Source organism: Anabrus simplex, chromosome 5 (assembly GCF_040414725.1).
Source record: "Anabrus simplex isolate iqAnaSimp1 chromosome 5, ASM4041472v1, whole genome shotgun sequence".
Taxonomy (NCBI): Eukaryota; Metazoa; Arthropoda; class Insecta; order Orthoptera; family Tettigoniidae; genus Anabrus; species Anabrus simplex.
The window spans coordinates 322,033,316-322,056,488 of record NC_090269.1 but is presented as its reverse complement, the minus strand read 5'-3'; the positions used below and the strand labels follow the sequence as shown (position 1 = coordinate 322,056,488).

General features: G+C 38.2%; 1 protein-coding gene across 8 annotated transcripts in view; it reads left to right on the top strand.

The window, feature by feature from the left end:
- The window catches only part of LOC136874046 (uncharacterized), a 616,846-nt gene that overhangs the window by 308,579 nt on the left and 285,094 nt on the right, over window positions 1-23,173 (top strand). For all 8 annotated transcript variants that reach the window (XR_010860213.2, XM_067147551.2, XM_067147552.2 and 5 more), the window contains exon 12: window positions 13,548-13,784. Coding sequence is in view for 7 of the 8 variants with exons in the window: in XM_067147551.2 (XP_067003652.2) it covers window positions 13,548-13,784 (237 nt within the window). In the remaining variant the exon portion in view is untranslated. The remainder of the gene's footprint in view (window positions 1-13,547; window positions 13,785-23,173) is intronic.

The window sequence follows — 23,173 nt, the reverse complement described above, 5'->3', positions numbered from 1 at the left end:
AGACTACCAAGCAGGATTTAGGAAGGGAAGAGGATGCATAGAACAGATATTTATACTGAAACAACTGATAGAACATAGGGCCTTAAAGAACAAAAAAACGGTGGTAACCTTTGTAGATTTCACTAAGGCATATGACTCCATCGACAGACAAACTCTTGGAAGAATCCTGAAGAACAGAGGATTAGATGGCACTACACATGAACTCATAATGGAAATTCTATCAGACACAAAGGCAAGGGTGAGATTCAGAGGAGTACTCTCTGAAGAATTTAATATCAACACTGGTGTAAAACAAGGAGATGGATTATCACCAATGTTGTTCAACATAGCTCTGGATGAAGTCATCAGACAGTGGAGAACAATAAATGAGACAATGGGAATACCAAAGACGCATGTTGGGGACAAAAAGGACAATAGGGCCCAAGTAGATTGTCTAGCCTTTGCGGACGACATAGTTATAGTAAGTGAGACAGAAGAAGATGCAAAGACACAACTCAACAACTTAAGCAATATAGCCGGAAGGGTAGGACTGAGGATCGCCTACAACAAGACAAAGACATTGAATACCACTGAGGATTGGACAACACCGGAAGGCACCGTGCAGAAGGTGGACAAATTCAAGTACCTAGGAGAATTTATAACAGGAAGGAATAGGAGCAATGAAGGAATAACAGAGAGGATAAAAAAGATGCGATCAGCCTTCTGTATGACCAGAGATATATACAATAAAAAGAATATATCTACGGACGCAAAGATCAGACATTACAAGGCAACGGTGAGAAATGCTGTATTATATGCTGCTGAGACTATAGCACTAGGAAGAAATGGTGCGGAACAACTAGAGAAAGAAGAGAGAAAAATATTGAGGAAAATACTAGGCCCTAAGAGAGGAGGTGAGAGATGGATGAGGAGACCCAGGGAAGAACTATACCGGAACATGAGGACAATCTCAGAAGAAATCAGACTGAAAAGAGCACGGTTTGCGGGACATGTAATCAGGATGAATATGGATAGAATGACGAAAAGAGTATGGGAAACAACAGCGAGGACATGAGGAAAGACAGGAACCAAGTGGGTAGTTGAACTCCGGAAAGATTGGTCAGAATTGGGGATCAAGGTGGAAGAAAAGGAAAATTGGAAAAGGAAGTACATACCGACTAATATGCCAGAGATCAACGATAGGGATGGATACAGGAAAAGGATTGAGAGTCACCAGTGGAGTAGACAAGAGAAGAGGATACTGAATATCTCGGAAGAAGAGCGGGAGAGAAGAAGAGAAAGGATGAAGAGGTTCTGGGAGGAGAAGAAGAAAATGCAATCCATGAAGGAGCTGTCCGTGGTCCTACAGAGGCCGTAACGCAAGAAGAAGAAGAAGAAGAAGATGGAAAACCAGTTAACACGTTCAGTACCTGCTTCTGAGCGGGACACTTGAATGCCTGGACCAGCCATTTTCATGCCCGGCCCTCTTGACGTGCATCACTTAATACAATTTACAATTACTCCTAAACTATAAATGTTGGAAAAATGATACTTTGTGCTTACCTCTAGTAAATATTTAGGGTGTGATATCTGGTCTCACAGGTTTCAAAATACGTCTAATTTTATACAGCCAATCTGTATTTTCGGCATAATGATTACTGTCACCGAAGTGAAGAAATGAAAGAATATGAAGGAAGCGTGTTCGGAACATTGTATTAGAAAATATCGGAGTATGAAAAACAGGGTCTTCGGTCCAGTACATTTTTATATCAGGATTTTGGACTGTTTCCACGATTACATGATCGATTTCTTTGTGAAAGGCCGGGGCACCGCACTTATCACTTGACTCGCGTATAGATTGGTCAGCTCACACACACATACTGATAAAATTCGTCATTCATGAAAATACTCACATAAGTCAAAATATCCTGCTTATTTTCTATTTGAACGTTTATAGCTGAATTCTCTGTAAATGGTGGAATGGGTGGACAATAACTAGGATGATATGCATCAGGCACTTCACTTTCTCTATAGGCCTATCGGATTCGGGAATTGGAATTTCCTCATCACTCTCACTTTCACTATCTGAGTATTTCAGGAATAAGTTAATCACCAGAATCATTGTGAACAATATCTAATAATTAATCTTCCGTAAGAAATTTTGTTTTATAAACCATTATACTACACTCGGCAAGAACAACACGCACTGCATTGGAACCTCAAGTACCGTCTTGACGCGCGAGGAAGTGCTGAGATATTTCCGCTAAAACAGCTAAGATAAACATGAGCCCACTCAACGCGAGGGTTATCTCAAAAAAAGTCAACCAACTTCCTGCTACAACCAGTAACGCTGACTAAGGTGTAAGAATGCATAAATGACGATTATAAACAGCATTGCTTTGCGCGGAACATTAAACGTCTTACGCTGTCCACGGCCCGCAGCATAGGAGCAAGCTTAAACGTCTTACGCCGTCCACGGTCCGCAACGAGTTAACATATTCTAAGAATCGTGTTAAGTATTTACATAAATAAAATATTAGTGAAACATTTTTAAAATGTACATGAAAATATATTACACATCAATGAAACATCACTGGAGTATCAATGAAATATCACTGCAATATCACTGAAATATCCTTCAATTATCATTGAAATATAATTGAAATGTCATTGGAATATCATTGAAATATCAATGAAATATCATTGGAATATTATTGAAATATCACTGAAATATTAGTGAAATATTATTGAAATATCATTGAAATATCAGTGAAATATTATTGAAATATCAAGAATGTCACTTGCACTTCGCACGTATCATCTCTTGCCTATCTTGCTTTCTCAAATGTTTTCTCAAATTTCCATTATAACGTAAGCAATATACCGTATTTCACGGCATAATCGTCGCACTTTTTATACCAAAATTTTCAAAAAAAATTGTAGGGTGCGACCATTATACGATGAATATTTAATACCAGTATTTGTATTACTCAAAAAATGTATTTATAATTAAATTGTATTTGATACAAATTTAAGATGCACGTAATACTCGCGTTTATACATCAAAATAATTAAAATAGTCTAAAACAAAATACATAATTTTTCGCAACAATTCGGCAAACTTTTTTCCAACCTGAAAATAAAAATGAACGTATTAAGTTAATTTGTCATTAATTTGAGTATTAAAGTTAAAATATTACACTTGCAAAATTATCGCTTTGTTGTGAAATGCGGACTTACCGGTACGCAATTTATTCCAAATCTTCGGTGTCGCTATCGCAGGTTTCGCTATCTGATGCGCTGTCCTCACCTCTGTTAATACCAGTATCAGATTCTTCGTCTCCTTGCCACACTGCGTCATCTTCGGAACCGTCTAGTGCATTCGAAATCCCAGTCCTTTTGAAGCTCTTGGAGACTAGTTCAGGTGGTATAAGATCCCAACTCTTCTTCACCCACGAGCATAACAAGTCCAAGGGTGGACGCGTGATATTTCCGGCGGGCGTCAATTGCTGATCGCCGCTCATCATCCACTCGTTGTAAAATCGACGTAAGTGGTCTTTAAAGGGTTTATTAACACATACGTCTAGTGGCTGCAAAGCAGATGTTAGGCCACCAGGAATGACTATCTGTCGTGTCTTATTTGTAGTGAGAATTTGCTTCACTTCGTTCACGAGGTGACCTCGGAAACTATCTAAAACAAGCAGAGCTGGTTGTTTTAGTAGTGCACCAGGTCTTCTATTCCACACAGTTTTAACCCAGTCCAGCATGAGTTCTACGTCCATCCAACCCTGTGGTTGCACTCGTACATGAATTCCACGGGGAAACTGTATATTCTTAGGCATCGTTTTCCTCTTGAAAATGATGTAAGGCGGCAACTTTCTCCCGTCAGCTGTAATGGCTAGCATTGCCGTGCATCGCAACTTCTCACTACCGCTGGTTTTCATTAATACACTCCGTGATCTTTTTAGCGCAATAGTGCTGTTGCGAGGCTTATCAAAAAAGATTGGAGTCTGATCGGCATTACCGATTTGAGAAAGCAAGTACGAAGTTTCCTTGCGCAAACGTATGACAAATCGGTGAAAATTTACAATCTTGTCCGTGTAATCAGCATGCAACTTTTGGCTTAGTGTTGTTCTCCTTCGCACTGACAGATTGTGTCGTCGCATGAACCCCTTAATCCACCCACGAGTCGCCTTAAACTGAGTTACCGGTATGTTGTGTTTGCGCGCTACCTCCTGTCCCTTAATTTGTAACATTTCATATGATACACTGCAGCCATTGTTACGTATTTCACTGACGTACCTAAACACTTCTTCGTCAATTATAGGAAACTTCCCTGTTTTAGGACCTCTAAACGCGCGTTTAGAAGGGTTTGTGCTTTTTAGCTTGTTTTTTACTTTCCGCCAGTCACGCACCAACTTTTCACTCACAGAAAATTTTCTTTCTGCAGCTCTGTTCCCGTGCTGTTCAGCGAAGGCAATTACGCTTAGCTTGAAGCCCGCAGAATAGTTTCTATATTTACCCATAATCGCTTATAAATGCTTCACACGTTAATGTTTTGCGATATAAATGACTTTCCATAATTGTTCACTATTAAAACAAATTATTTCTGCAAACACCCAAAACACAAATTAAAAACTTAAATTCTCATGCACACATGTCTACAGTAATCACGTAAATCTGAAACAAATAAATGCATCTGTGATCTGTCCATTCCAGAGCAGCCAATACTGTTAGGCAGCAAGGAAGCATGCAACAATTTATCAGTTTAGCTCGTTGGTTGTGACACACTACTGCACTTGCGCAAAGCTCGCAAATCGGAGCTCTAGCTAGCGCGGTGTAGATCTACTGTATAGTTGTTGACTGTATTCCGAGACGTCAGTAACAAACATTCTTTTCAATTTCTTTTAAACATACGGTAATTAGGTTAATATTTCTTCCCAGTTATTGATGATTTTACATTACATTACTGACGAGTTTATAAAATAAAACTTTAATAGCATTGGATAATAATTATCTTGACTGCTTGGATAAAAGTTTTCATCCCATGCCCGGACACTTATGACGTAGTAGTAAGATAAGAGTCTAGCGATGACAACTGAGACATTGTAAATAATTCGGCTGAATAATTCCGTGCGTTATCGTCTTGGATTTCACTTCGTGCGCAATAACACAGGAGCCGGCCCCATCGTGTAGGGGTAGCGTGCTTGCCTCTTACACGGAGGCCTCGGGTTCAATTCACGGCCGCGTCAGGGAATTTTTCCTGTATCTGAGGGCTGGTTCGAGGTCCATTCAACCTACCTAGCCGGTATTTCCTGGCGACGTTGCTGATAAGCGATAACTTACAGCCTTACGTATTTCAAATGGGAACTCATAATATGTAGGTGGTGAATAAATAGTACACTGTCTCGCGACCACGTTGTCAAACTGCCGATAGCCTACCGGTAAGCATAATATGTAGGGGGTGAATAAATAGTACACTGTCTCGCGACCACGTTGTCAAACTGCCGATAGTCTACCGGTAAGCATAATATGTAGGTGGTGAATAAATAGTACACTGTCTCGCGACCACGTTGTCAAACTGCCGATAGTCTACCGGTAAGCCATGCGTCGTACATATACCGGTATTATTTATTTATACGTTGTGCAACATGTCGCAAACGCGACTGTGTTGCCAAATTGCCCATAAACCATACACGTATTTAAATTGCGCATTCATGTGCAACTTACGTTTCAGTTCCATTTACCTTTTAACCAGATTAGTGAACAAAATTTGGACGTGCGACGATTATGTAATTAAAGGTTTAAAGTCCGATTTTTGTATTGAAAATAAAGGATGCGACGATTACGCGGTGGCGACGATTATGCCGTGAAATAAGGTAAGTAAGTTCCACATGACCTGGCTTAATATAGCCATTCAATAGCATACCAACGAAAATCCAATTAAAAATAAGAAATATCAATTAATTATCTCTACTAGTTGTAATTATTAATTCATAACATCTCCTGAAAATATGTAGGAGTATGCTAACGTACCGCACATATGTCGATAAGCAAGTCAGTCATCTGGTAGTGTCATACTTTCCTTCAAATACAATCACCTATCCGCGAAATTTCCAAAGAAAAATGTGTATGATAATTATCTATTTGCGGACAGTAGTTATATAAATCATGAGGGTGTTTCTTCCATCCAATCTTGTCTGTGACAGAAATCAACGTGGACTTAGCCTAACATGCGAAACTCTTTTAGAAAAATATCAAATTTCAGACATAAATGCATTATTTTAGGATATATTTTCGATGATCGTACACCATTGACAGCCTATTAATTCAATAACCCCACATCAACATATGCATGTGCCATTCAACCCGACATCGTACGCTACTTTATAATTCACATGGCAAAAACAACAACTATAACCTATCATTAGCATAACATTGCATTAATATCACCAATTACTCAAATATATATATATATATATATATATTTCGTCGTGTACACATCATATTTAACGTAATTCCCCATGAATCGTATACTTCCATATATCCGATTTATATTCTTGCCTATAATCTCATTATTCCGCTGATCATTTCATCATTTCCATATAATAACATTATTCGTTACCTCCCTAGTAGTGCAATGTATGCAAACTCCACTATCATAGTATAATGGCACATTACGGGCTTATTATAATACAGAACACAAGCAATTACTCATTTCCTGTAAAAAGAAAGGCATATGTTAATATTTCAGGCTCTATCTACTTACGTTTGGTGACGAATTACCGTTATATCATTTTTTTATAGTTCTAGAAGACGATCTTATTTCATTCCTCATTGCATTTGGATTGTTTTACACTATGAAAGACATAAATCTCCAGCACAATGTTGAGAATGTTGATTTTCAAAGCTCTCCTCAAATAAAATAAACATTCCTACACATTGAATATACATTTGGGTTGTCAAAGACTACCTAGGTCCGTATTCTCAAGCAAATTATATGGATTCCCTTTTAAAGACACTATTCATTGAACTTATGTCTCAAAGAGCTGAGTATTGACCTTGCTATAATCATATTTTAAATTAAACGCACACTATTTATACACTCAGATATGAATAATTTAACTACCTAAAAGTAAATATATGGAACTTGACTTATCTTTGCTTTCGTTACTTGTCTGGGTTGGATTTCATCATGGATCTTCTTTGGCCACCGGCTCGGGTTCAAGTACATGTCATCGCTGGTTACTGGTCTCCAGCCTCGGATGTGCAGAACGGCTGGTAAGAACTCCACCGGACGACGACCCCATCCTCTTGATTTACTCAGTCATAATAGCACCGTCGGTTACATGTGATGAAAAAATATTAAAGAACGACATTAGCTGCATTTTCCAATCACAAGATAAATTATCTTGAGTCTATTTACTATCTCTCTAGCAAATCACTTCTCAAAAAGGCAGTATTTAAACTGGTACTTAAAGTACTTTCTGTTTGTCGCTAACTTAAAAAAAATAATAAATTAGCGAACTCTAATTTCTTTAAGTGATTCTGGTTAACAGCTTTGGGTTTGGATTGACGACTTCTACCAACTGGTCTCTTCTTCTTTTCCTAATCTTCTTTTGGGCCTGATATTTTCAATTTGTATTCATGTTTTGGCATAATTTCTTTATATTTTTATATTGTTGCAATTATATTAACAGCAACTCTTTTTCCGACTTTAATTTCCTCTTTTCTTGCGTGCAGAATCTTGCCTGTTACCTGTACTTCGTTCCGATGTCAAATATTTTTAAATGTGATTGTTCACCAACCCGGGATAACAATTCATTTTTTTTTTTTTTTTTTTCACGGCCGTATGGATTCCTTAGGTCTGTTTGTAGTAATGTTAACTCGTGGCTTTCTTACTCGTTATGTCTGCAGTTCTTTTGACGTATTCACGGCTTATCTAATTCAGCTTGTCTGTATATTTTCCTTGTAATATACTTTTCCATCATATAATTTTCGTCATTCTACCGCAATGCATGGCAACTGTTAGTGACGTAACTCTCATTCATGACGCAAACTGGGCAATGAAATGGTACAATTCACTACTTCTAATTCACTAGGAGCTTATCCTAATTGTCTCAGAATTACAGCATCAGTTTCGTCAATAACACTTCAAATATTGTTCTTTGGAGAATTACTGACGTGCTGCTGTTGCTACTTGTTTTCATCCGAAATACAACCACAAACAGCTGGTGATACATTGCCAGCAAGCCTGATATTCATTGGCGTTCTTGCCGGTAAAGGAGTATTTTATTCATTGTCACTGACAAAGTCACACGAACTACTGTCATTTCCAACCCAATCTTCATCACGTATGTTGAGTTCTATGTCACTTTCTTTAGAACCTCGATAATTCAAAATCAGTTCATTCAGAATCTTGCCTAATTCGAAGCTCTTGTTCCCGGAAACATGAGGTACGGTTTTGCATGTTATTTAAATTGTTTAATTCAAAATACGGATAAATCGTAATTTGAAGAACAATGTTGGTCCCGTTATCGAAATTCAGACTTATAATTCAAAACTGCTTTTACAATTTTAAAAAAATTGTATTTTACAGAGTAATTTAATTCAAAATTTTTCCACGTCATGAAAGAATGCATCTTCCGGAACGTGCAGGGGTAGCTTTCCGCACTTAGAATCACAGGTGTATCTACAGTGTGCTTCATATGTGCTAAGTTTGAGTGAAATCGTAATTCTTTTGTATTCAGTGCTTTAAGGAATGCCACAATATCACGTAACAGGCAGTGTGCGGAGGAACGGAATCCGCGAACTCTAGCGGTGCAGACAGCTGTCAAAAAAGCGTGACTCATTTAATCATTTCGTACGCACCGGACAATATAGTCATTGCCATTGAAACTACATTTTTAAAATTTTAAAATGAGCCCACGTGGACTTACGGTTTAAAAGGAGAGAAGTGCCAGCTGGAAAATCTTACAAGGGTCAATGCACTGTGTTGCAAAGCACATGGAAGCGAGACTTCCTTCCCTCGTCATATGACAGTTCAATGAGGCATGATGTTTTGAGGGCGTCGGGGACTTTCCGTGCAAGTACAAGGCATCTAAAAATGCAAGCGATTAGTAATCCAACAGAGAAAGCATGTGCACAGGAGAGCCAGCATAATTTCTCCCTCATTTTTGAATGTTATTTTTTCATTTGTTGCGTGAGGTTATGTTTGCCAGTGTTTTATCCAAGTGCATTATTGAATAATGTAAATACACCTTGTTGGATACATTTAGGAAATAGTGTTTTCCATAGCATTAGAAAGGTTTAAACTGAGAATCAAGGTGATTGCATGCGTTAATGAGTCTTAGAATACTTTGTGACACGACAAGAGCTGGTATTTTGAATTATGAGACAAGGCGGCTGTGGACAAGTGCTACTGTAGGAAATTCTACAAGTATAGTCGCTGTACTGTGTTGTAATGCAGACGGAAGCGAGAAACTTTCTCCCCTTGTCATAGGAAAGTTCGATAAGCGACGATGTTTTAAGGGCATTGGGTACTTTCCATGCCAGTACAAGGCATCTAAAAATTCATTACAGTACAGTAATCTAATGAATGAAGCACTTACACAGGGGAGCTAGTATAGATTTTTCCTCATCTTTGAATAAATTCTTTTAAATTTTATTATTGCGTGAGGTAATGTTTGCTGGTGAGTTATCCAAGTGCATTATTTGAATACTGTAAATGCACCTTGATCGATGGACACATTTTGGAAATAGTTTTTTCCCCCTTTTTTTCCCCCTGGCATATGAAAGGTTATACTGTGAATCAAGGTTAATTGCATGCAGTAACAGGTCTTAGAATACTTTGTAATGCCACAAGGGTTGGCATTTCTGAATTATAATTTGGTGGTTAATTCGAAATCACCTAATTCGAAGTCCGAGTTTTGTATCCCGATGACTTTGAATTAATGAGGTTTTACTGTATCTCTTCCTCCTTGTTTTGTTTTGAAGCTGCCATCTTGATACACATGCGTAAAAGCCACGGATCCTTAGATATGAGATATCCAACTCGTTCGCATTATTTTCACAGCGAATATTCCCAGGAAATCGTGTATGTTATACGTTCTGTCATCTATGGAGAAGCTCTCGTACTAATACTAAGCTGATAAACAGAAGACAGCAGTCAAGATAGCGTTCATAAACACACACGGTACAGTACGAGAAGACACGGCATAGCTCAGACGGAGAGATCCGTCTTTGTAGGGGAATGGTTTAAATATACTGAAAATGGAACAGATACTTTCTCTATTAATGCTCTAGTGATTAGTGATCCTATGTTCCAAATCATAGATATGGGTACTAGATGGCCAGTTTCTGTAAACAACAGTATAATATAAATAACTCCCAAATCACAGCATGGCTTCAATTGGGCACAAGTTACAAAGGAGTCCTGATACCTTTTATGAAAGTATCTTTGAATCTTGTATCCTTAGACAAGACCTCAAAACAGTAATAATATAGCATATATCGGAACTCGCAACAGCATGGAAAAAGACTGTTTTCTGTTCTTACCTGAGGATTGTGGATCAAATGTTGAGACAGCCTCTTTATGTCATCTTCATGCACCATATTGTACAGCTTTATTCAAATAAATTCCCATTGGAGTGTGCTAAAAATAATGCCTGGTTCTGCCACTGTCTTCTAGATCATTGTTCGTAAATCTCATGAGTTATTATAACAATGCACTAGCTAACATTTCTCAGGAAGTGTTTGAAGAAACTCAAGAATGGTAACACATTAAATTTTAACATAGTGTAAACTAAGAACTTGTAGGTAGGCCTTTATAATTAATTGTTAATGAAAACCGGGCCTGAGTCAGTGTGGAGAAAACGTACTTTTAGGGACTTCGGATATGATTTTTTGGAACATTTTCCCTTACGTGTCGATTAAGGGTTTACTTTACTGCCTGTGTTGACAAAATGTATTCTAAAAAGGGGGGTATTTTTTGACAAAAAAGAAAAAAAAGAGAGCCGGCTCACTTTTACGATTGGGTAAATATGGTATACATCATTCTTAGCTAAATGTTTCACTAATTTTTGCAGATAAAGTTTTCATTATTGTAAGAATATGAGTTCTCTTTTGTGAGTTTCAACCACTGATCTCTATACCTGGATGGCTGGTAGCTTGGGTAACAGTAAGCCGAATAGAAGATGACTGGCGTGGTAAGATGGCAGCGAGCGCACGGTGCAGTAGACCATGAGGAGCGCACTTGCTTTGTTTATGCTTAGTTCAGTGACGCCAGGCCTCTTGATTGTAGTTCCACGAGTGTTCTGTGCTGTGTTATTGCAAAGTAAATAGTAGTGTATTTTACGAATTTAGGTTCGTTGCCTTGTAGTATACTTGTGGATTACAAAATTCAATTTAAATATGTATGTGTTTATCTGAAATATGAATGAAGAAACATTCTACGGGGTATTAACATACCGCAGTATTCAGCTTATGGATGTACAAACAGAACCGATCGGCAGAAGGAGAAATCATTTCATCGGGGAGTTTTAATAATAATGTTATTTGCTTTACGTCCCACTAACTATTTTTAAGGTCTTCGGAGACGCCGAGGTGCCGGTATTTAGTCCCGCAGGAGTTCTTTTATGTGCCAGTAAATCTACCGACACGGGGCTGTCGTATTTGAGCACCTTCAAATACCACCGGACTGAGCCAGGATCGAACCTGCCCAGTTGGGGTTAGAAGGCCAGCGCCTTAACCATCTGAGCCACTCAGCTCGGCTTGGGGAGTTTTATACTGTACATAAGAATCTTCCTAGGGTAGTGTTTTGAGTTTTAGGTTTGTTGTATCTTATTTCGCATATTCCGGGAGCAAAATGGCAATTAATTTTTGTAGGTTTCCTTTCTCGAGACCTGAACATCTACGATCATCGATTAGGAGTATCAGGTGGGAGAACTGGGAGCCTTCTAAAACAGCTGTTCTCTGCTCGGATCACTTAGAGGAAGACTGTTTTGATAGAAATGGACAAACTGTACACCTTAGAAGTGATGTACAGCCAACTGTTTTCAATTTTACTGAACATTAATTGCAAGTAAAGATTTACTTATATTTTTTTTTTATTTCTCATAATTAAACTGGCCGCCTCTGTGGTGTAGTGGTTAGCGTGATTAGCTGCCACCCCCGGAGGTCCGGTTTCGATTCCCGGCTCTGCCACGAAATTTGAAAAGTGGTACAAGGGCTGGAACGGGGTCCACTCAGCCTCGGGAGGTCAACTGAGTAGAGGTGGGTTCGATTCCCACCTCAGCCATCCTCGAAGTGGTTTTCCGTGGTTTCCCACTTCACCTCCAGGTGAATGCCGGGATGGTACCTAACTTAAGGCCACGGCCGCTTCCTTCCCTCATCCTTGCCTATCCCTTCCAAACTTCCCATCCCCCGCCAAGGCCCCTGTTCACCATAGCAGGTCAGGCCGCCTGGGCGAGGTACTGGTCATACTCCCCAGTTGTATCCCCCGACCAAGAATCTGAAGCTCCAGGACACTGCCCTTGTGGCGGTAGAGGTGGGATCCCTCGCTGAGTCCGAGGGAAAAGCCGAACCTGGAGGGTAACCAGATGATGATGATGATGATGATGATAATTAAACTGACGGTTTCGATTAAGTAATTGACGTGACCTTATAACAATCTTAGAAAATGAAGTCTGGAGGAATTCTAGACCTTATTTACATCAGTAATAATTATGGGTTTCAGACACTGGAGTGGTGGGAGAAGGGAAAGTGTGGTGGGTGTTTGGGGCTATCCCATTATACTATTCGTGGTATTTGGGACTCTTTTAACTGGTGTTACATATTTCTGATGATGACTATCAATATCGCTTTGCTAGCTGAATTTAATTAAAGATGTCTGTAATAGTAAATTAAGCTGCAGGTAATGTGATATATTGACAAGTTTAGAATATTTGCTGGTTTTATAAATGTGTACATTTGCTTCAATGATATTTTAATTTGATCATATGCGCGTTATTTCATGGAAACAGGAAACAGAAATTCATTATCAAGCACCGATTACGATATGTTTAATCTAGGCCTGTATATTGAGCTACGTTTATAGGTACATCATTTTAAGAATGCATAATTTCGTGGCATACATGTATACAATTTACAGCAATGTTTCCAGAAACTGGTTTTCACTCGTATTGTGTTACCGATCGCGAATTGCATGTATTCAGCACCTAAGTTAATATTTGTCGGCCGTTATTATACACTCATGTTTATTGCTATCCCGGAGATTTACTGACCTCGGAATGACGTGTCAGTGATCCCAATGTCCTTATGCTTTGAGTGAACATGTCTCTATATTTTTAATTATTCCAATGCGCCATTAATTGCGACTTAAAATTGACTCTATTATCATTGCTTCCCCATAAGGAGAGCTCTAGGTTGGGTACGCCAACATGGCGAACCGCGCGCTCAACTTGGCGTACTTTCTCCTGCAGCGGAGACCTGCCATCAGCGATCCATGTATAGAGATCAGTGGTTTCAACACTTACTTGTGATCATATATGTTTTTCTTTCTGTCATAGGATGGGGAACGCAACTATAAAAAGCGATTCGTGAAGATCCTGGAGCCAATGGATCAGTGGGTGGAGCGAGATTCCATCATCCTTACGGACTTCACTGTGGACAAGGGAACTTTGCATAACATGGGTTTCAACTCTGTCTACCAGGTGTCTGTGACGGAGAACCAGTCTTCTCAGAACAAGTACAGTAATGTGAATGTGATGGACTACCTCCGGCGGATTGTTCCTCGCATGTTTCAGGTATTTTAATTATATGTAGACTTTGTCCAAATGCAAGTTAACTAACGAGCATGGAAACTTTGTACCTTAAAAAGCGTCTGTGAGTTGCTAGTGAGTTAGCTCAGTGGAAAAAACGTTAGATTTCTTGTGTGTAAAATTTAGTGAGTTGAGCCAAACCAAGTCTGTGTCCAGCTCATTTTTTATTGAAATTTGCAATAATGTTGATCAGCTTAAACTTGTTAAAAAGATGGAAGTGTTTCTAGGAGAAATTTGGAATTGATTGTAGGAGTGCAGTAGTGTTTCCTATGTGAATTTGCTAATATTGGCTTGCAAAGTTGAATTTTTGTTCAGTGGCTTGAGTTTCTGCAAGTGCCTAAAGCTAGTTTTATCATTCTGAATTCAAAGAGGCTTACCACATTGTGGATCTTGTATGATATGGGAGGAAAATATTATTTATAAGATGTCTATTGAATCTTGCTGCAGAGTTTGTGAAACACTGTACGCACTAATACATTTCCCGTCGTTTTCTGTGTTGAGATTGTTAGTATAATCTAAGTAATCCATAAACAAATTTGAAACGTTTTCCTCTCTTATACGGCACGATATTAACATTAGACAACAAAACTAAACCTAGCTTACTCCATGCACGACTTGAAAGTAAATTGTGACCTGTATTCTTGTGTTATTTACTTCTTTAGTAATTTTCTACAAGATGGTGCTCTTCAACATTTTACTCTTGTAGTAGTTTAGTCCAGGGGTATCTGAAAGGACTAAAATACTTCGGAAGCAACTTTCTCTCGTATGGAAGTCGCTGAATGTTGATTTCAAGAGTACTTTACTACGGAAGTAGAACTTACTCTTGGTTAATACACACCACCCTAAGTCTCTGTAATGATTATTAACTCTCTTATCGCCAAGATCTGATCTATCGGATCACAGGTTGCCACAAATTGTCAAGTTGGCCTGATATATCGGATGTCAAAAGTTTTGTCACGATACGTTTGCAATTTCAGCTTTGCCTGCTTTTTAGTGGCTAGTTCTGTAGATTAGAGCGTAGAGTACCAATCATAGCCATCAGATGTGTCTGTAAAGCTTTCATGAAGAAACAAAATAAAGTTGAAATGCAGTTTGAGCTTGTTTGTAAACAACATGGAATCAGGAGAGAGAGAGAGAGAGAGAGAGAGAGAGAGAGAGAGAGAGAGAGAGAGAGAGAGAGAGAGAGAGAGAGAGAGAGAGTGGCTGAAGAAGATAATGGTTATTTACGAGCATATGTAGAAGATTATTCTAGTGATAATGAACATATTAAGGCGTGCGATTTGTCAGACAGTGATTTGGACATAGAATTAGCAAGTGAAAGTGTTGCTGACAACATTGTAAAACCATCTCACCCTGTTCTCAATGCATGTGACTCGCACAACATGCTAGGTAAGTCAGTCTCCTTGAATTTTAATTCTCCTGATGTTTAAGTGAAGATGAGACTGACTGTGAGGATGATAACACTCCTGTATAAATCCGTTACTGGACATTATAAATTTTCCAGCGAACTCATTCTTGGTTGCCAGCGTTTTGCCCCAGTGTGCCAATTTGGGCTCTTCAGTTGGTAACAAGAATGCGTGGCTAGTGCTTATAGTGGATGCCACTGTGTAGGCTACTTGGAGCCACAGGCAGTGTCAATGCACTATGAGAGACTTCGGGCCGATTGCAGAAACGGTCTACGGTTAAACAATGCTTAAGCATGGCTGCTGCATTGCAGAGACATCTAAAACCGATGTTCAACCAGTCATGTTTAAACACTGCCAAGAGCACTGTTTAACCTCAAATGAGAGGAGTGAATCAAGATCAGAGGTTATGTACCACGAAACGTGTAATTTGTATTATCATGTTAAGACGATTCCGGAAAGAAAGGTTAGTCCGACGGCCTCTCTGTGGGTCGCCCGCTGCTAAATCGCAGCAATTCATCTGACATGTACGGGGAGGTAGATCTTAAAATAAGGTTTCGCTTTTTAAGAGACTTGTTTCTTGAGACAGACAAAGGGATAGTCTGGTAACTGTCAACTTGAATACATTTCTTGGCAACCGATAATTTTATTATATACAGGGGGTAATTTCAATGGAATTATAGGTCACTCCGACTACATACATATTAGAATTACGTGTCCTGATTGTAAGAGTCTGTCACATACATCAACTGGGAGGGATTCACTTATATTTAGGCCTACTGCCAAGTAAACATGCATAATAGTGAAAACTAAAAAGTAGGTTAAGTGGTTTTTATGTATATAATTGTATAAGTTTTCGGCAACAATCAGGAAAAGGCAAGTGATGGTGATAGTGGTGATTGTTGTTTAAAGAGGAGGACTGGGGAAGAAGAGCCGTGGCCATAATAACAGCCCTAGTATTTGCCTGGTGTAAAAATAGGGAAACTATGGAAAACAATCTTCAGGGCTGCCGACGATGCGTTTCGAACCTACGATCTCCAGAATGCAAGCTACATCTATATGGCCCGTACAACACACTCGGTTGCACATTACTGTTGCTTCATCTTCCCTTCGTCGAAGCACCGCATTTATGAGTAGATTACACCCACTGCAACAACTCTATAATCAAAGTTACACTTCCCCGTGCGGTAGGGTGTCGCTTTAGTGTCGATAATATTATGAGATTTAATTTCCATCAAAAGCGATACTCTTATCTGCGGGCAAGTCATGCTCGTGCTTAGCCATATTTGAGTAACGTGTAGGAAGACAGACAGCTGACTGGCGTTCGGCACGAGCACCGACGAATTCCATTGGTTCCGACAAGCAAAGAGTTGCATGAAAGATACTTCTATCTCCATTTTCAAACCAATATTGAAACTTTTAAATGATATCTAGTTAAAAACTGGCTGAACACTGTTTATGCAATGGAAGATCATGCTTGATTTAGACGTTGTTTAGGTGGACGTTGCCTAAGGCTTAAAACTAGTCATCGTTTCTGCAATCGGCCCTTTGTCTCACTTTCAAAAATTGATGCCTGCTAGACCATCAAATGATGTAGTTAATTTTTAAATTATTAACAGTTAAAAATGATAAATTATAGGCCTAATAATAATTATAATAATTACAATAATTATAAATTATTGGGCATTTCTCCTTGCTAGAGGCCTTACGTTGCACCGACACAGATAGGTCTTACGGCGACGATGGGATAGGAAAGGACTAGCAGTTGGAAGGAAGCGGCCGTGGCCTTAATTAAGGTACAGCGCCAGCATTTGCCTGGTGTGAAAATGGGAAAACACGGAAAACCATCTTCAGGGCTGCGACAGTGGGATTCGAACACCCTATCTCCCGGATGCAAGCTCACAGCCGCGTGCTCCTAACCACACGGCCAACTCACCCGGTATTGGACATTGGACTTAATTATAAATTATGATGTCCAATAACGGACCATTTGTACTGGAATTATGGATTTACTCATTCAGGACAAATATTTCAGATTCTGTATGGGAATCAATATCTAGTATCACATGATAACACAGGCGGTGATAATACAAATCTTGGAATGAACGATGATTCAAATTCAGTTATGATAATATTTTATTATGGGATAGTGAGTCGGAGGGAGATGTTCACCCCCGTCCCCAGTGCCATATCCGTAAGTACCAGGACAGAAATATTTTCCACCACGAAATTCCTAATCTATTGAGTCATTTAACATAATATTTATCGTAACTTTCTTACAATTACCAGTAAAAGAGAGAAAGTGGTACGCAATGCAGTACATTGCTAAACATTCTCAAAGCATGTCTCCTTCCTTCAGGACTAAGACTTCAAAAAATATGACATTGCCAGAAATGAAGGCTTTTATTGCATGTATTTTAAATATGGGAATGTTAAAATTACCAACAAAATAGTGTCATATTGGTCACAGCATTTGTGCCACACTGTATCATGATTCCGAATAATATTTTCCTGAAACTGATTTCAATTAATTTTGAAGTTTTTCACTCTCTCTGGTCTGCCTGATTACAACCCATCTGCCATATTTGATGGTGGTAGTGGTGATTACTGTTTGAAGGCAAAATACAACTAGACAACTATCCTCTATATAACACTAATCAAAGAGAAAAAATGGAAGGGATCAGGCACTTCGAAAAATTAAGGTATCGGCCACAGAAGGACAAGGCTACAAAAGGCGTGAAGATAGTCCCTAGCCCTCGGAAACCTAATAGCATCAGGGTCGGAAAAGAACAAGTGTTGACCGAGGAAGGTTGGGTAGGATAGATGAAAGTGAGGAACCTGGCACAGGTGGAAACAATGCCAGGCGTCAGCTAAGGGGCCCTTGGTCGCACCCACACTCCAAAGTTTAGAGCCCCTGGGGTCCCTTTTATTTTATTTACCGTTGGTGATATTCTATCGCCCCCATTGTATGCCGTTGTTGATCCTGTAATGTCATTTAATTCCTCATCAGAACATCAGCATAGATGAAAGTCTAGTTGGAACGAAGAGCCACTCATCACTAATGCGATACCTGGTAGATAAAATGCAATCATCGTTGGGGTATCAAATTCTGAATGCTCTGTGACAGTGCAGTCAAATATTGTGTTGCATTTTATGTTTATAGAGGGGCCAAAGACACATCAGACAGAGCTGTCATGAAGCAACATAGCCTTGTGTATCTTGTGGTGAAGACACTGTTATCTAAAGTGAAATTACTAAAAAAGGGGGTACCACGAATTCTTTGACCGTATTTCTCCAAATCCAAGACTTTTTTCCCCGTAGAATCAATCAATCAATCAATATTCTAAAGGCTAATGCCTTGTCGATGCAATCACTCTTTTCTTTCATTGTCTGTTTGTTTCAGTTCCATGTAATTGACACATCCTAACCTCTTCTTGATGTCGTCCAAATTCTTCATCCTAGGTCTTCCTCTGCCTTTCTCTCCCAGCACTTTCCCTTCAAGTATGTTAGTGATGAAAGTATTTTTTCTGCTTTCCATTTCATTTAAAAATCTTCTCTCTTCTTTAACTTCCCTTAAGACTTCCAGGTTGGTTTTTCTTTCCGTCCAGCTCGTTCTTGTAATTTTCCGCCATATCCACATTTCAGCAGCTTTAAGTCGATTCCTTTCTAATTTACCCAGAGTCCAACTCTCACTTCCATACTGAAGTGTACTCCATACTGCCCCCATCATGCCGGGCTCAGCTCGCCGGTGAGCGAGAGTCTCAGAGGTAGATCATTCGCTTATCGGCTGTGCAGAAAATTTTAAAGGCAGGAATAGATGAAGGACTAGAGACAAATGAAAAGAAACTAAAATAGGTTTATACATTTATTAAAAACTATCACTCTTCCAATAAACAATTAAATTTACAAAATCTGGGTCTAATTCTTGAAAATCTCTTCTCCTCATGCTATCGTCTATAAGGAATCTTGATCAAATTAAAGCTCAATGAATGTTCTTGTCTGTAATAATAATAATAATAATAATAATAATAATAATAATAATAATAATAATAATAATAATAATAATAAAATAATAATAATAATAAAATAGGGATCATTAATTTACTATAAACTGGATTGAAAATCAAAATACTATCTGGTATCACTCTCTCCAATGATGATAATCAAATTGCTTAAATTAAAATATTCCTTCTGGATCTCACATAATTCTACAAGAAAATGATCATTTTCTTTCCCTTATTAAAATTATTGAAAAATGTTTAATTCAAGAAATTGTGGTTAATAAGTCTTCCTTAGACTTTCCCGTTATCAATCAATTCATTCTTATAATTATGAAGTGACTGAACTTCTCATAATTAATTCTTATTTGATCAACCTAAAGGTTACTCGTTGTTATGCAATAAGTGACTGTACAATAACTAAAATTCAGCCTCGTGACATCAATCCATGGACGTTCCCTTCTCTTATTCAATTTATTTTAGTAAATTAGATCCTAATCTACCTTAAATTATAATAAAATCTTCCAAAGATTCATAATTCATCAAATCACGGACACGCGAAAATAATGTAAATCGGTCAAAATTTGACGCACGCAGTGGAGAACATCATCATAAAACCATTCAAGAAAATTCACAAAACACAGAATATAAACAAATCACACAACAATATTACAATATTATTTACACGAACACTAACCCATTATTATTAAATTTTGGATTTATTCCAAATTAGGGAAATCATTCTCTAGATGACAATATCATGTATATTCCAGGTATCGATCTAGAACGTGATAGAGTTGAGGTTATCACTTTTATGCAGAAATTAATTATACAACGATATTCAAGGGAATCCTTTAAACAGAAATCATTCAAAATAAGCAACTAAAATACCTACAGCACAGGTCAAAATATTAGAATACACGCTTACGGTACATGAGTTGCGGCATTTATTCTTATTCTCCTACTATATCGTGGCTCTCGATTAATCTGCACTCAAGCTCGAAGAAATCATGTCCAGTGACACATTTCTTCCAAAGTGACTCTAATGGATGCATAAATTATCACACAATATATAATGTCCATCTGCAAGTCATAATCAAATTAATAGCACAGTAAAATATACGTATAATTCATCATTACTCCGTCCGGAGGATACCATGTTCCAGGCCTACTTTACACAAAGTGAGCACACGATAATTCTTTCCAAGAACAACCCAACATTAAACCCATGACCTTATTCAAATTTTAGCCCGTAATTAGGTTTAATTATTTTTACTCATTATTATTATTATTATTATTATTATTATTATTATATTTATTGACCGTGCCTAATCACACTTGCAAAGCTATCGTACGAAATTATTCAGATGACTCTAAACGAACTAAAGTCCACAGAAATGTTGTATAATTGTAGAATAAAATTTGACACTTAGAAAAACACTAGAACACTGTCCTAATCTGTCTCAATTAATTTTCAAACTATTTCAAAATCATTCAAGATTAACGCGGGGGTCATTTATTTTTATTTCTCCTGCCGTCTTAAATTTTTAGGACAGTTGAGGTCTCTCTCGATGACATTCACTCTTATCTCTAACTAATAGAACCGAATACACATTCATTCCAGAGCACAAACTACCTCCCACCGAGGAAAGAAGAATGAAAAGTCAAACTACTGCTAAACTAATAGAAAATCTAAATGAATAAGGTAAGGCTACGTTTTACAGACATTTTACAGAAAGATAGAAAGATGAATTCTTAAAGAATACTCATGTGGCTGGTGTTAACTGGATTCTGGTTGATGACCTAGTACGTGGTCACATCACCTTCCAGCGAACAAAGTCTTGCCCATGTCCGACGCCTTACATAATTAGTGACTCATGGAGGAGATGAAGGTGCACAGGAAACAGTAGGATTCATCTCGGAAAGGGATAGCCATCTTGAAGCGAGCTCGAAGCAACGACCTTCCTTTTTCTGAGTTCTCGTAGAAAAGCTGAAACTAATAAAAGTCTTAGCAATAGTCCAGGATACACACGCGATGTTTAATAATTTGGAGATGGACACTTATCTTATGACAGTCATAAATAAATCGTAGAGAAGTTTTTCAAATGCCTGAATTGCAGTTTATTCAGTCCTCAGTGCCTTCTCTAATGCAAAGTCTCTCAGTAAAGCAAACGACGTCCAGTCTCGACCGTAGCTGCATTCAGAGTAACGCTCAAATCAAGTGTTTAGAAGTAAATACCCTCTATAAAATTTCCTTTGGAATTACCATATATTCACTGTCTTAAGACGGAGGTGTGCCTCTTGATTATATCTGATTGGTGGATCTGTTGCATTCCTGTGAAGGTTGTCATTTTTATTGGCTGCCCAAGTTTCACGTCACACGACCTTACAATTATTGACCGATTATAATCACGCTGCCCGCCCGATCACGTGGTACACACACACACACATGTGTCTGAAGGACACCTAACAGGAATTTCACCCTGCTTCCTCGTTCTCTTGGTAGGTTGGGAAAACCGGTTCGCAGGCGGCTTGTTCACGCTAGCACGGGAGTGTAAAATCTCACCCTCCTGGCGATCGAAATAATGTTTCAACTCACTGATGAAATAAATCATTCTCCCTTAATAAATTATTTCCACTTTTGAAGGGGACAATACAAATGATTTTGCAAAGGTTTTTCTGACATCTATATTCATGTGTGTGCTGGTTAAAATGTTTTTCTTGCTCATAAATGCCTGTTTTGCCAATGCTATTCTTCTCTTTACTCCTAGGAAGCATCTATTATCCTTTATCATACTACCAAGATAACAGAATTGTTTGACCTGATCAATTCTGATGTCATCAATTTTGATATTGGTTTTAATTTCTTCCATATTTTTCCGTACTACCATTACTTTCATTTTCCGTTTGTTTACTTTTAATTTCCATAGTTTGAGTGCCTGAGAGGACTTTCAGCATTCTATTGATTTCTTTTTCTAAGTCTGCAATTAATACGATGTCATCTGCAAATCTGATACAATGTATCCTTTCACCATTGATTTTTATTCCCTTTGTCTTCTCCTTCATGATCTGAATAGCTTTCTCAATGAACACATTAAATAAATACGGTGATAGGGGACAACTTTGTCTAACTCCTTTCCTAATCCTGGCCTTTTCTTCTACCTGATTGATGATTATTTTTGTGCTTTGGTTCAGATACAGTTGATTAATCATTCTTCTATCCTTCCAGTCCAGTCCTATTTTCCTCATAGTTCTAAACAGTAGTTCCCAGTTCACATTGTTAAAAGCTTTTTCTAAGTCAATGAAGGTAAGATAAGTCGTTCTATTCACTTCAATCCTTCTCTCCAATAACATGCGTAAGGCCAGAATTGCTTCTCTTGTTCCTCTGCCTTCTCTAAATCCAAATTGGTCTTCTCCAACATACTTATCTACTTTTCCTTTTATTCTGTTCTCAACTATGTTAGGAGTATCTTGGAGGCATGTGGTAATATTGATAGTGTTCTGTAATTGGTGCAGTCAACTGCCCTTCCTATTTTAGGTATGGTAATGATTCTGCATTGTGTAAAGTCTTCTGGCACGATTCCTCTTTCGTAGCATTCATTTATTACTCTGAATAACTGGTCTTTCATGTTGATACCTAAATTTTTCAGTAATTCTGCTGGGATGTCATCTACACCGGTTGCTTTTCCTTCTTTTAGACTCTGAAGGGCATGTTCAAATTCATGTCTCATGATTGGAGGACCTTGAATTTCTCTTCCACACTCATTGATGTCTTCAATTAGCTTATTGTCATTCTTGAAGTCCTTATCATCGTATGTATTCTTTCCATCGAGCACATATCTTATCGTTGTCTATCAGTAACATTCCTTCTTTGTTTTTTACTACTGCAGATTTGGTTCAATTTTTGTACCGAAAGGAACTGATTTTCTTATAAAGTTGATGCTATTTTCCCTTTTATATATCTTCTTCCATC